The sequence below is a fragment of the Echiichthys vipera genome (assembly GCF_963691815.1).
Source record: "Echiichthys vipera genome assembly, chromosome: 8".
Lineage (NCBI taxonomy): Eukaryota > Metazoa > Chordata > Actinopteri > Perciformes > Trachinidae > Echiichthys > Echiichthys vipera.
In genome coordinates this window covers 22,008,684-22,023,430 of record NC_139833.1, presented here as the reverse complement: position 1 = coordinate 22,023,430, position 14,747 = coordinate 22,008,684, and the positions used below count along the sequence as shown (strand labels likewise).

The 14,747-nt window shown below is 40.3% G+C and overlaps 1 protein-coding gene across 1 annotated transcript; it reads left to right on the top strand.

Annotated features, from left to right (window-relative positions):
* Positions 1 to 872: 872 nt before the first annotated feature.
* Positions 873 to 13,870, top strand: mboat1 (membrane bound O-acyltransferase domain containing 1; the record flags this gene model as incomplete). The annotated part of the gene is made up of 13 exons (XM_083918574.1): positions 873 to 977; positions 1,470 to 1,615; positions 1,897 to 1,974; positions 4,573 to 4,668; positions 8,322 to 8,377; positions 8,570 to 8,624; positions 9,445 to 9,637; positions 9,802 to 9,994; positions 10,124 to 10,227; positions 10,388 to 10,452; positions 10,544 to 10,676; positions 12,775 to 12,926; positions 13,735 to 13,870. The coding sequence occupies exons 1-13, from the start codon at positions 882 to 884 to the stop codon at positions 13,868 to 13,870; spliced, it is 1,503 nt and encodes a 500-aa protein (XP_083774700.1). The 5' UTR covers positions 873 to 881.
* Positions 13,871 to 14,747: the final 877 nt, after the last annotated feature.

The window sequence follows — 14,747 nt, the reverse complement described above, 5'->3', positions numbered from 1 at the left end:
TTCATGTGTTTTATTTTTTAAATTATTATTCCAATGTCTTAATTAAATGGACTAGACACTACGTACATATTTCTCTTGAAATAATCTTCACTTACGACAGTTTTAGTGCAGTTTATGTGTGTTTTTTTTTTTTAAAAGAACAAGCTACACTGCCACTTCTCTTTCTTTTATTTTTAATTATCACAAATTTTTAACCTATTTTATTGTCTTCCTGTTTACTCTTGCTTTGTGTAGGCTAGTTTTTATTTCTCTTTTAACGAAAATCAATAGACTACTATTACATTTATTTTGGGCCTACTCATAATAGCTTATTTAAAATCTTTTTTATAGCTTTTAAAGCAACTTTATTACTTTCATATTTTTTATAATCACACATGCATTAGCCTCTGATTGTTAGACTAATTGTTAAATGTTTTTTTGTAGCCTATTGGTGTTTTTTTATGGTCTGATTGAAATGTAACATAAATGCAACATGTGTGAGCGAACCCCCTTTTATTGTAGAAGGTCTGCGAGTATATTGTGGGCGAAAACAAGTCTGCAATCTGGTTTCTGACAGTAGGCTACTGACCTGTGGACGCTTTTTCTAACAAAATTTTAAAATTTTCGCACTACTGGGCTTTTATTTTGCAAGCAATGACCGGAAAAGCTATATTTCTGTCACGTGTCACTGTCTGACTTGACTGGTTCTGAGTCCCTGGGGAGGAGGAGAGAAAGTCGGGAGTGATACAGTATGCCTCTGGTCTGTCTGGCTTGACTTGTCACGGGGCCTTTCGAACAAACAATGTACTTCTGTCACAGTAAATAGAAGTTAGCTAAAAAAAAAAAAAACAATACAAGAGAACCGGGAACATTGAGGCGTCGCGACAGAAAAACTACCCAGGATGGTCATGGGCGAGAGGTCGGACACTACGTTTAAAACCACCGGTTCCAAGTGGCTGCTGCCTGTCAGTGAAACCATGGGCTTTCCTCTTGACCAGGTAGGACTGTTCTGTCCAGGAAGTTTTTTCATCTAAACATTTCCCAGATTATGTTGTCTTATGGTTAGCAGTCTGTGTTGTGAATTAACGTTGGGTCTCTTGTTAGAGAGACGTGCAGTTATTCCTCACTTGCCACCGACCCACCCTGCAGTTCATCATTTCATATCATTTGTGTAGTTTAAATACTTTCGGTGTCTGGGTCTCTCCAAAAGGGCCGTATAGACACGGATGACTTGCACGTCAAAGTTTCAACTTTTTGATATTCTATTTCACAAATAACACAGCAAAATGATACACCCTTGAATAATTGATAAAATACCACTGAGGAGGATGAAACAAGTGGGGAAAATACTTCTAACTTTGCATCATGCTGTCACAATATATCCCCACACGAGCTGCTTTTTGTAAGGTGTTAAAAAGCAGATATTTTGTTGCATATTTTTGAGGATGTGTAAGTGAACACCCATCCTATTCTCTATCTCTCCCACACAGGTGAATTTTCTGGCGTGCCAGATGTTTGCCCTGGCTGCTGCCTTTTGGTTTCGTCTCTACCTCAGTCCTAGCCATGCCAATCCCCTGGTACGGCATGCTGTGGCCACTCTCCTTGGCATTGCCTTTCTCATCTTCTGCTTTGGATGGTACTGTATGATACTGTATGATACGCTAACACAGTGCTGCGTTCAGTTTCTCCCACATGATGCTGCTGCTCCTCGTTCTCTTCACTCAGTCAGTAACATGTTTGGGGGGCCTTGTTTGAGGTGGCATTTGATCCACGAGTAACAGGTTTTAGGGGAAACGTGTCTATACACTCTGCATCATGTTACAAACACACCTCAACTTAAAATAACACTTCAACACTGTATGATTCAAATCATAGGAATGATGGACATTTTCTGATCTTGTGTGTCCTTGTCTGCAGGTACTCAGCTCTCATCCTGACAGTGGTGGCTGCCAGCTACTTAATCATCATCAAAGCTGACATCAACAATGTACACAGGTCAGTGTTGGTCTGCATGCTTTAAACGGAAATTCACATAAAAGTCTTGGATGAAGCTAAGTTATGAGGACAAAATGTTGAATTATGAAATGGATCAATGTTACAGTAGTGAAATATAGGGCTGCCCCCTCTTTAAATCACTCGTCAACTTTGGTGATTTTGGTCTGAGACGACTGCGATTTCTTAAGGCGATCAGCCATTTTTTATGCTTTTTTTCATGCTGAATGAGAATTATTTTTCCCTTGAAACTTATGAGCACATCTCTGATAAACACAAGATTTAAAGTGGTGCTTCTGCACAATTCTTTGTGTAGAGAGTCATTTTTAAAAGATACCTTGTTTCTAGCAGCCTCTTTGGCAGTAAGATGTAATTGCAGGCGAGCCTGTTCTTTCCATAGACTGTATAAAAAATGCACGTAGCCTCTGTGTCCAGGTTCGTTTTCTCAACTTGATCCAATCATACTCGCCTACAAGAGTCGCCATCTTGTTAGACTTTGACTTGGCCTCATTTCCTCTTACCAAAAAAGGGCATTGATGTGACGTTGGGGGGAGGGAGATGCGTACGTCTGGCTGATGGATACATCTGAGGTGAAGTGATTATTCATAAACTTTAATCTCCAATAAAATAAAAACTAGCCTAGTACAAAAAATAATCATCCCCCTCAGTGTTGTCATAAGATATGACCTAAACATACAGACTAGAATGTTTTTTTTACCAGGGCTAATTATTCTGTGAAAACGGCCTATTTAACATGGTGATCAATGAGAAACTGCTCTATTAGGAAATCTGCCCCTAGTGGCCACTGGGCAAATTGCAATGTTGGCACTTTCTTATTGAATCAACCAGGAAGCCCCCACGGCTTGGTTCTTTCAGACACCCCCCCCCATCTCGTCACGTTCACGGTCACTATGTGTCTTGTCATTTTTTTTTAACGTTTTTTATTCTTTCCTCTTTTATAAACTTTTTTGATTCACATTTACCTCTCTACTGCCGGTCCATCCCCATATAATACCCCCCGAATGCTACCCTCTCAAATCCATACACACTTATGTTCCTATTACACTTCTGCCCTTACTACAAGCCTGACTCAAGTTGGAAGTTCAAGATTTTCTGATTACAAGTGAACGCATAACCGACGAGTTCGGCTGGCAGACCAAGCACTGTCAGCAGCGTTGCCTGTTTACATCTAGCCCATGAATGTCGCCACAGACACAGCTATTGTAATACTCTGCAAAAAGTAGAAGCGGTTTCATTTGTGGGTCATATGATCAACTTATAAGTTATCAAAATCACATGAGTGTTTGTCAACCAAGAATATCTTTAATTGAGGACAACCCTACTGAAATGTGGTGGAATTTCTGACATGTAAACATATCACATATTACACTCTTTTGTGGTCTGTGCATTTAATCAATGTCTTTTCGCCGCACATCTTGAAAGGGAAAGTGTCAACAAGTGTGAGTGTATATTGTTTGGTAGCCTAATTGGTTTAGTTAGTTAGACAAACAAAATGATTATTCCATTGTAAATAAGTTGCTACAGGTGTTGTTTTTTAGACCAGACTGACCTGTTTTTAGATATGTTGTCATGCAGACAGCTGGACGTCAGAACTGATACAGCAGCAACATCTCATTATAAGATACTGGTGCATTTCTAGTCACTGTTTTCAAGTAGAACTTGTCAGGCAAGATCCGCCTGAAGTTTGTTTACTTCATAGATATGTGCTTGTTGTAATGGACAGATGGCTCAGTCTAGATAATGGCAATTATATCAAAAGTTTATTTGTTTATAGTAAGGCAGTTTCTGACATTTAAATTTGTAAACAAATATTTATTGTTGCTCACCACTTGGAATTTACCCATCCATTTACTCCCTCCCGATCTACTGACTGCAGTCCAAGTGTTCCTGTTAAAATGTATTATGAAATAAAATACTGTAAATGTAACTGTAAATGACTGAAAAATGTAAATCATGTCAAATAAAAAGTAGCCGGACCAATTTGTTTGGAGACCGCCGGCCTGTGCATGTATTTTATTGTGTAGCTTTGTGAGTGTACATTGGCTTGAAACAACTTGGCTTAAGTGTGTCATGGTATTTTATTTCATTTATTTTTTACTATGAATGGAGCAAGATATAAGAGGTTTGGTTAGGTTGCTCTGGTATTTACATGGCAGGGACAGGGTGATAAAACCAGTATTGATCTTTACATGTGGAAGAAAAACACAATGTAAACATTGTTCCAACTGCTTGTTAAATGAGCAATCCACATTACTCACCTCTTTATCATTGTACAGGATCAAAAGAGGTATCTCTGAATTAATAAAGACAAACTCAGGACACTCTCACAAAAATGAGCAATCATTCTGATGTGTTATTAATGTTAAAAATGTACCATTCTTTTTGAATTCCTTTGATGTTGAAACGGATGTTTAGTAGTAATTTTACCTTATTGTTTTTCCTCACTATTGTAATCTTTAAGTTATAAACACTATGATACATGTGCTCTCCTGCTAGATAATATTTAAAGGTATTGTATGCATCACCAGAACATCTGTCTTTTGTCTGATTTAGTGTTGAATATTCCTCACACACACACAGGTATTCTATGATCATGGCTATGGGCTACTTGACAGTGTGCCAAGCGAGCAGAGTCTTCATCTACAACTATGGAGTCCTGTCCACTGACTTCTCTGGGTGAGCAACAACTTCATCACTCTGCTGTCTCCCCTCTTGTCCTCTCTCTTTGCCACACCTTCATGGCGACAGCATATTAGTCATTTCAGCTTTAGAGCACTTCTCATGTTATCAGTTAACAAACTGTCGTACCTGCTTACACATTTGCCAGTGTCACGGCCTTGTGTAAATACAACACCACTGATTAAAAAGCAGCAGTGTGGTTTGTTTCGCGGTTGACATTGTCCAGCCAGGTAGAGTTCAGGTACTCGCTGCCTCCTGGCAACTGTGACTTTGTTGTGTTAGAAACTAGGCTGCTTCCTAAAGGAGTGGGTAGTTCACTCTTTAGTATGTTTCCCTTTATTTAAAGTGCTTATTTTCATTCCAACATTGTATAAATTGATAGAGACTTGACTAAAGCTGGGCTATGGTTGCATGAGCAACATCCCATTGTCTGTCTTTAGCGAAGCTGCCCCTTTTAGAGAAAAAACTTTTGCTCTTGTGACTCCATAATTACTAAAGTTAGACCAAAGTATTTTATTTAATGTTATCTGAGCTGCTGAAAAAAAAGGTGATGCAAAGCGGTCCACTGTTCTGTGACACTGTAGCATCCAAACTTGGTATTGTTGCCATTGTTGCCAAGTTTTGTTGAGCAATTTTGCCTTATTGCAATATTATGAAATCTTAGCTAGCTAGCTAACATAATTATGCAGCAGGCTACATGCAAGAAAACTCTTAAGTTATGAATATTGCATTAAGTGTGCGTTCAGTAGAAATACAGGGATCTGGTGGTTTTGACTGTTGAATCATGCTAAGGTACTTGAAACCACGTGTATGTCCAGTGACTTATTGGGTCCTATTTAAACGATCAATGGCGGATGGTCTAAAGTGCATGGCACCCTTTGGCTAGTTAACCAACTCATAGGCTAGGCGCAAAGTGAGGCGCAAAGGGGCTAAGGGTTGTATTTAGTCTCTTCATTAGTCGTGGGTGTGTTCGGGTTAGGGGTAACATGAATGAAACCAGTCAGTGTCATCTGATTCCCTTTAAAAGCCATGTGCGCATGTAGCTTGCGCATTGCTAATCAAACAGTGAGTTTGGGAAATTGGAGCAAGAGATTTCCGCTAAGGTAATGGATCTGCTCATGTGCGAAGCTGGGGACCCTCCACCATCTTTGTCCCAACATCTCCTTTTGACTGCACATGAGAAAATACAAGTAATCCAAGACTGCCTTGGTCCGAAACTAGCATTGACAGTTTTACTGCACTGGTAGGTGCTCTGTGCCAGGTGTAAGATACAGCCTATTGTCCCTCTGCGATTAATGTGGATTTTTGTTGAAATTAATTGAATTGGATTTGGACTAAAATCGAAACTCTGTATTAAATGCAACTTCATTCCATAGCTACTCTCACAGTGATGGCATGCGGTTGCTTTGAAAAAGAGGGTTATCAGTTTGTCAACATACTGGTTTACCTCATCCCACAGAAAGAGGTGGGCCTCCCAGGATTGACAAAAACAGACAAATATTTAACTAAACATGGAGATGCAAATACAAGTTTTTGTCAGGATCATGCCTGAGGTGGTAACAGTGGTTTTACTAGAATGGCTCATACGAGATTAAAACAGGTAATTGTGTTTCCTGTGTGCAGTTGTTCTTGTAAAAGGTGACTGTTGAATTTGCAGGCTCCTGTATTCAGCAACTTTTTGTTTATCTGGCAGCCTCACTTGCACTCTGCCTGTGAGTCAGCCTTGGCTGGGGTCATATGTTGAATTAGAGATCCAGCTTCTTTTAGCCATCAGATCAGACAGATAAAGGGTTTTAAATCACAAAGATGTGGTCCATATGTGTATCTATTTAAACAGCCTTTTTGTTTTTGCTTGTATAACACCATTCATGTATGTTGTGTTTTCTTCATTATCACCGTGATATGTTGTGTTGCTGTCCCTGTTGGAAGATGCCAAACACAGTTCACCTAGAGCTTGTATCTGAAGTCTGTCTGCTATTATCCGTATTATTTCCGTAAGCTTTTATCTCCTGAATTTGTGCAAGGCAGCAGAACTGAACGTGTGTACAGTCAGTGCCAGCTTAAGAGTCTACGTGGAAAAAACAGAGTCTGTCGGCCACAGTGGTGGGAGAGTTGCACACACTGACTGGCACCCTGAAAATGTTTCTCTGAAGCCAACTGCCAGCTCTCACTGAACTGGCACTGCCAGCCGCTCAGCCTCTCTCTGCCTTCCATGCTGTCCATACAATGCAGCTGTGTGTGTGTGTGTGTGTGTGTGTGTGTGTGTGTGTGTGTGTGTGTGTGTGTGTGTGTGTGTGTGTGTGTGTGTGTGTGTGTGTGTGTGTGTGTGTGTGTGTGTGTGTGTGTGTGTGTGTGTGTGTGTGTGTGTGTGTGTGTGTGTGTGTGTGTGTGTGTGTGTGTGTGTGTGTGTGTGTGTGTGTGTGTGTGTGTGTGCGCACAAAGGCTCTGCATATCACACACACCCACATTCTTAGGACAGAGAGGTCTCTATCTGTGTATGAAACTAGGAGAGGGGGTGTGAAACGAGTCGTTCAGACTTACTGTACAGGACCTTAATGTCCTCCACCGTCACCTCACTTAAGCCCTTTTTTGGATACATAAGTTACTGGAAACGTCTGTAAGCAAAAATGTAAGCAATGTAAAGAAAATCAAATACAAAACATGAGTTGCTGAATGTATTTTCACCTAGTCTCTCGGCTTACACTGCTGTATATTGTACCTTTGTTCTGTATGACAGTGCCAATAGTAACAATGTTAAAAATCCAAGCAAATTATTAAACTAGCTGTTTATTGCAATGGAAATGAGTGTGGAAAAACCCTACGTTATGCTATTGTTGTAATCAACTTTATAACATCAATCTCTTTGGAGCTTGACAAGATATCTGCCTGGCTCTACTGGTTCACAAGAGACACAATGATTAAGATTTGAGTTTTGAATGAATTGCATTAGAATTAAAAATAAGTGACCTGACATGACACTGCTGGAAAGAATGAAGTGATTCACAGGATAAATAAATTCTGTGGTCTCAGGCTAATGCTCAGAAGGCATTTGGTTGGGACTTGTTTTGTTTCAAGTCAGTCATATGAATAACTGACAAGTAATCTTCACTAAAACATCCTGCTGCTGTTAAGAGGCTGCTTCTGATTTAAAACATAAAATAAAAACAGGATCCTTTTATTTCAAACTTTGTCAGAATTGCCCATCTACATCAAGTTGCCTTTGTGAGGCTAAAAACACCAGAATGTTTGACTGCTAACAGATCATCACTACTTATGTCCTTGCTGAATATCATAGAGAAACAAAGATTAATCGATTAGCTGGGAACTGTTGATTTAATCACCAACCATTTTGATAATTCAGTTTGTCTATTTTTTTAAAGAACAAGATCCAAATTCTCTGATTTCAGCTTTTTAATTGTGCATATGAGGATGCCATCTTGGGCCTGTGGAATAGACATTTTTTACAATTTCCTGACATTTTATAGACCAAACAATTAAAAAACGAGAAAATAATCGGCAGATTAATCAACAATAAAAATGATTTTTAGTTGCTGCCCTAGTATATCAGCTTTATATGAATCAGTTTATGTGGCACAGTATTATGAAGGTCAGTGTCTACCATTAGTAACTATTTACCTTTTCCTGCCCAGGCCTCTGATGATAGTAACCCAGAAGATAACCACACTGGCTTTCCAGCTCCACGATGGTAAGGCAGAGAAGACACACACACACACACACACACACACACACACACACACACACACACACACACACACACACACACACACACACACACACACACACACACACACACACACACACACACACACACATTGTGTAAAGTGACAGCATTGAAGTTTCCAAACAGGCTACTGAAGATACCCTCCCTTGTTTTCAGGTATGTGTAAGAAATCTGAACAACTGACCCCGGAGCAGAAATCTCTGGCTATAAAGTACGTTTTTATTGTGGTAAATAACTTGAATACTCATTTTATACAGTGTATCTTGTGAATAGTGATAATCTTCTTTTTTCCCCTACTGATTCTCCCTGATTTGCTTTTTAAGCTGACCGTTGAGGTGCATATAGTTTACATGTAGTGTTGATATGTCAAAGTGTGTATGCACAGAAGGTTGCATCGGAATCAACACCTATTTTTTTTCCTTTAGCCACGAGGGACAATGACAAGGAGATGCAATCATGGTGAATAGCTTGTTGCTGTAAATAGCATGCTGCTAACTTAGAAAAAAGGCATAATTTTGCATGAAAAATATTACATTTTTATGCATGTGAATTGATCAAAGCATAGCCATCATTGTAATATGCGTGCCATTTTAGGTTGACTTTAAAAACAAACTCAACCCTGCAGCTCATAAGTCACTGATTGTCTTGTGTGTTAGCTTTGTTTAAGAATACTGTGCCCCCTTCTGGTTTCTGATTTCCTGGTTCTTCAGTATTTGAAAGTTTGCTGTAATTGGAAGTTTCAAAGGAACTAACTCAAGAGGGAATTCCTAACATTTGGATTGTCTTGTCTAAAATTGAAAATGTCACTTATTGCCATTCACAGAATGTTTACTTTTATGTAACGTTTACAAAACTGATTTTCAAATGTTCATTTTTACTTAAAAATAAATGGAATGCTTTTCTCACGTTTCCACCCAACTTGTAAATGCTCGCATTTACCAAGCAGTGATCACGGTTATATTAAAATGTATATGAAAATAGAAGGGGTTCTCTGTTGTGTTCTCTGTTTTAAATGATTTCTCCTTCTGCAGTGTGAGGCCTTCTCTCATCGAGTACCTGAGTTACAATCTGAACTTCCTGACTGTCTTGGTTGGACCATGCAGTAACTATGAAGAATACGTAGACTTCATAGAAGGTAGACACATCAGCAGGAGGCTTAGGCAGCAGTCTGGGACATGTAATGGGCAGAACGGCTATGATAAGACAGCGGACCCGTCGCCTCTGGTAAATTCAGCATAACCTTGGACTGTAGTCAGTTCTCTAGACCTTCTCTATTTTGCGCCGTCTTGCCTCTAAATTTGACTAATTTCCTCTGATTTTTACTGGAACTGATTGTGGAGTGAGTTAAATAGTCACAGAGGTCATAATGTTATCTGTTTTCTCTGCAGAATGCTGTCTGTCGAAAATTACTGGTCTGCAGCGGATGCATGTTGTTCTTCCTTACTGTGACGCGGGCCTTGCCGATAATGTACAACGTGGATCCCCACTTTGTCAGCCACACCCCCTTCCTCACAAGGCTCACCTACGCTTTCTTCTCCATACAAGCAGCAAGGCCCAAATTTTACTTTGCCTGGACACTAGGTGAGCGCTGTGTGTCTTTTTCAGAAGTAGCTACCCAAAAGTGAGGTGAGAATATGATGGGAACATGAACTACATTGTTATTATTGCCATGGAAGTCACATGATTTTATATCGTCCTCTGTCCTGTCAGCTGATGCAGTCAACAACGCTGCAGGTTATGGTTTCTTGGGAATGGATGAAAATGGAAGGCCGTCTTGGGACCTCATCTCCAACCTCAACATCTTTAGGATTGAGGTACCCACAGTGTTTCACGATATTTAAAGAACATACATAGATAGTTTCTCCATACTGTGTGAAGTTTCATGCATGTTCATGTTGGTTAAAGTCCGGCAATGACTTATGGAGCACAAAGTTGCTGTTATGTGGTTATTGTTATTTATTGATCATTTTTCAGACCGCAACCAGCTTCAAGACATTCATAGACAACTGGAATATTCGAACAGGAATTTGGCTCAAAACGTAAGTTCTGCAGTCAGAAAACTTCTACTAAGCTTTCGATTTCTCTCTATTCAACTCTATTGAATGTGTTTGATTCGTCTCATCTCCTCAGGGTGTGTTATGACCGAGCCCCCAAGCACAGGTTGGCATTGACATTTATACTGTCTGCCCTGTGGCACGGTGTTTATCCAGGGTACTATTTCACCTTCATCACTGCCATCCCAATAACCATGGCAGCACGAGCTGTGAGTACTCCACCTCCTCTGAAAATTCAAATGAATACTCCAGCGTACTAAAATTTAGTAATTTTGATAGCTTTATTAAATATAAAACAAACATATGTTATTATTCTCATTGTAACTGCAAACAAAAAGAGAGAGAACATTCCTTTTGGCTGTTCGACAAATACAGATACATGTGCATGTCTTGTTGTTGAAAGTCCAGCAGCTAACCTTGGGCAAAAGCTCACGGCTGCAGGCTAAACTACAACCCCAATTCACATGGCGTTAGGACATTGTGTAAAACGTCAATAAAAACCGAATACAGTGATTTGCAAATGCTTTTCAACCTATAATCAATTGAATACACTACAAAGACAAGATGTTTAATGTTCAAATTGATAAACTTTTTTCACTTGTTTTGAATTTGATGCCTGCAACGCGTTCCAAAAAAGCTGGGACAGGGGCACGTTTACCACTTTGTTTCATCACAATTACTTTTTGCGACCATCAATAAGCATTTGGGAACTGAGGACACTAATTGTTGAAGCTTTATAGATGGAATTGGAATTGCAATTTTGGAATGATGTACAACATCAGTTGCTCAACAGTCCGGGGTCTCTATTGTTGTAATTTGTGCTTCATAGTGCCCCACACATTTTCAATGTGAGACATGTCTGGACTAAAGGCAGGTCAGCCTAGTACCTGCACTCTTTTACTATGAAGCCACGCTGTTGTCACAGAATGTGGCTTGGTATTGTCTTGCTGAAATAAGCAGGGATGTCCCTGAAAAAGACGTTGCTTGGATGGCATCATATGGTGCTCTAAAACCTGTATGTGCCTTTCAGCATCAATGGTGCCTTCACAGATATGCAAGTTACCCATGATGCCATGGGCACTAACACGGCCCCATACCATCACAGATGCTGGATTTTGAACTTAGGGCTAGTAACAATCTGGATGGTCCTTTTTCTTCTTGGCAGGGAGGACACAATGTCCATGATTTCCAAAACAATTTGAAATGTGGACTCTTCAGACCACAGCACACTTTTCTACTTTGCATCTTTTCAACTCAGATGAGCTTGGGCCCAGAGAAGCTGTCGGCCTTACTGGGTTTTGTCGATATATGGCTTTCACTTTGCATGGTAGAGTTTTAACTGAAAATTGTTTTCTGTAGTGTCCCTGAGCCTCCGTGGTAATATCCTTTACAGAATGATGTTGGTTTTTAATGCAGTGCTGCCTGAGGAATCGAAGGTCACAGGCATTCAGTGTTGGTTTTTGGTCTTGCTGCTAATGTGCAGAGATTCTCTGAATCTTTTGATGATATTATGGACTGAAGATGATGAAATCCCTAATTCTCTTTAAATTGTATGTGAGAAACGTTGTTCTTAAACTGTTGGACTATTTGCTCAAACAGTTGTTCACAAAGTTGGGTACCTCGCCCCATCCTTGCTTGTGAACGACTGAGCCTTTTGGGGATGCTCTTTTATATCCAATGATCACAATCATGACTCTTCACTTGTGAATGTTCCAAACTTTTGTTGCTCCTGTCCTTGCTTTTTAGAATGTGTTGCAGGCATCATATTCAAAATGAGTGATTATTTGCAAAAAGAAATAAAGGTTTTCACTTTGAAAATATCAACATTTTGTCTTTGTAGTGTATTCAATTGGATATAAGTTGAAAAGGATTTGCAATCATTGTATTCTGCTTTTAGATTACGTTTTGCTCAATGTCCCAACTTCATGTGAATTGGGGTTGTATTAGATAAGAGACTTTATTCCATCGTCAGTGCAGTACAGTACACAGAGAGACAGAACATTGTTAAAATGCAGTCCAGTTTATTGTCCACGCAGCAGACATTTGCTGTGAAATCAGTGGAGAGAGCTGGTTCTGCAGGAGTTAGCCGTAGAAGCCCAGCTTTTGTCAGATTCTAAAAGAGTCTGACAAAGGCAATACAACCGCAGACTGTGTTTTGTTGCATTCGGCCTCCTGCAGCTTTAAAGGAAGGCAATACATTATTGTCATTTAACTTAACTGGTTAGTTGGAATTACATCAACAGCATACACCAATTATTTGTTTTACTAGTTTGAAAACAGTAATTTATCCCTCTGTTTCCCCTCCAGGTCCGGAAGTCTGTTCGCCACTACTTACTGAGCTCCAGAAGCTTGAAGCTGGGTTACGATATCTTAACTTGGGCATCCACCCAGCTGGCCATCTGCTACACTGTTATGCCTTTTCTACTTCTTGCAGTAGAACCCACTTTGGTTTATTACAGGTATGTAATACTCATCTTATCCTCTTAAGCCCAATTGATGTTTGCTGCATTTGTGTAGCTGCATGGGTCGGCATGACATAAATTTTGTCATCAGCCCACGTCCACAAAGGTCAGTGTAGATGTCTGTGCTGCCCAAAAATTGTGACCGTGCAGACTGTACGCAATTTGAGCACACCAGCTACGCTTGCGTCGACTACTGTCGATGCTTCTCCTTGTGCCAGTACTGTGTTCCCCTGCCTTGTTCCTGTTCTTGTCAGGCGGTAACACACACTGTTTTCTTTTATTGACTTTCTTCTTGTTGTACAGCCAAATACAACAAACAAAGAAGTTTTTCGGTAAGAAATTAAAACTCTGGGTTTGCTAACTTTGTTGTCGGTGCTTCGTTTTATGTGTAGGGACCTTAATCATGCTACTGCAGAGTTTGGTGCTATTTTGAGCAATATTAGTGGTTAATAAATGCTGTTTTGGATGCGTTCAGCACACCGCCCAAGCTAATAAGTGTTAGCCCTTTGGAGCTGTCTCTCCGGGCATTCTCTATACATGGTTGATCAACGAAAAAACTGTCTTCATGCTTAAAAAGACCATGGGGTCCATTTTCAACGGACTTACGCTTTAAAGTTGAAAAGTATAGTTCAGAATGAGCCTTTTTGTTTTACACATTTCCAAAAAGATTGCTTTATTTTATTTATTTCTGAAATTATGTTTTTTGGCATGTTGTATTTTGCCATGTCATTTTTTCCCTACTGATAAACATTTCCCCTCACAGTACATCAATTACAAAAGTTACACTATTGTTTTTTCCTCCTAGGTCTATGTACTTCCACGTTCACATCATCAGCATTCTGGCTGCAATCGCCCTGCATAGGAAACACAAACCCAGTGAAGCCTCCGCACCAAAGCCTTTTCCTCTCCTCCTCCTCCTCCTCATCTCCATGCGTAGCTGAGTGCCAGCCTGTTCACTCCAATATCAATGACAAACTAGACTGAAAGTTCCCTCTTCACGTTGTTTTATCAGGCTCTCAGTCGAGGGTGTTTTCTCAAAGACGAGTGAATATCCCTCGTGGGCATTCAGCAAATCTACAATGGGAAAACATTATTTATTTTTTGGGACAGTACAAAAACGGTACAATACGATGCAGGACTTGAATCTTTGGCACTGGATTTATATGGGGAGAGCCTTTCAACCATAATGCAAGATGAACAACATCAGAACCTGATTCTGATTCAACACATCAGACATCAGACTGGAAAGAGAAACAATGTCTCTGGTACCAGCACCACCACCAGAATGCTGGCCTCTTTCCACTTTCCCCTCCACCTGCCTCTACTCTCCTCCACTTTCCCCCCCTGCATGCCCATCTCACCAGCTTGCCTCCTCCAACAACAATGCAACAGTGTGAAGAGAGAAAGGAGGCTCAATTTCTTTCCTGTCCTCTATCTACGTTGTCCGGCAGATTGGTGGGATCGCAGCCTGCACCGTGGGAGAGGAGCTCATAAATGGGACACAAATACCAGGACAGACAGACAGACACGCGCACACACACATACACACACACACACACACAGATAGATACTAGGACACAAATATGCACATACTTTGCCTTAGACACGGTCATACTTGGACACACTCTGATGGCATACAAAGGCTGCTCTTGTGTGGCCACAACAAAAGAGCATACCAAGAGGAGAGAGAGCCCTGGTTTATATGTGTGTTACCCTGTGTTATGTCCCAACAACCTCTCACTGACTGTGTGTGTGTGTGTGTGTGTGTGTGTGTGTGTGTGTGTGTGTGTGTGTGTGTGTGTGTGTGTGTGTGTGTGT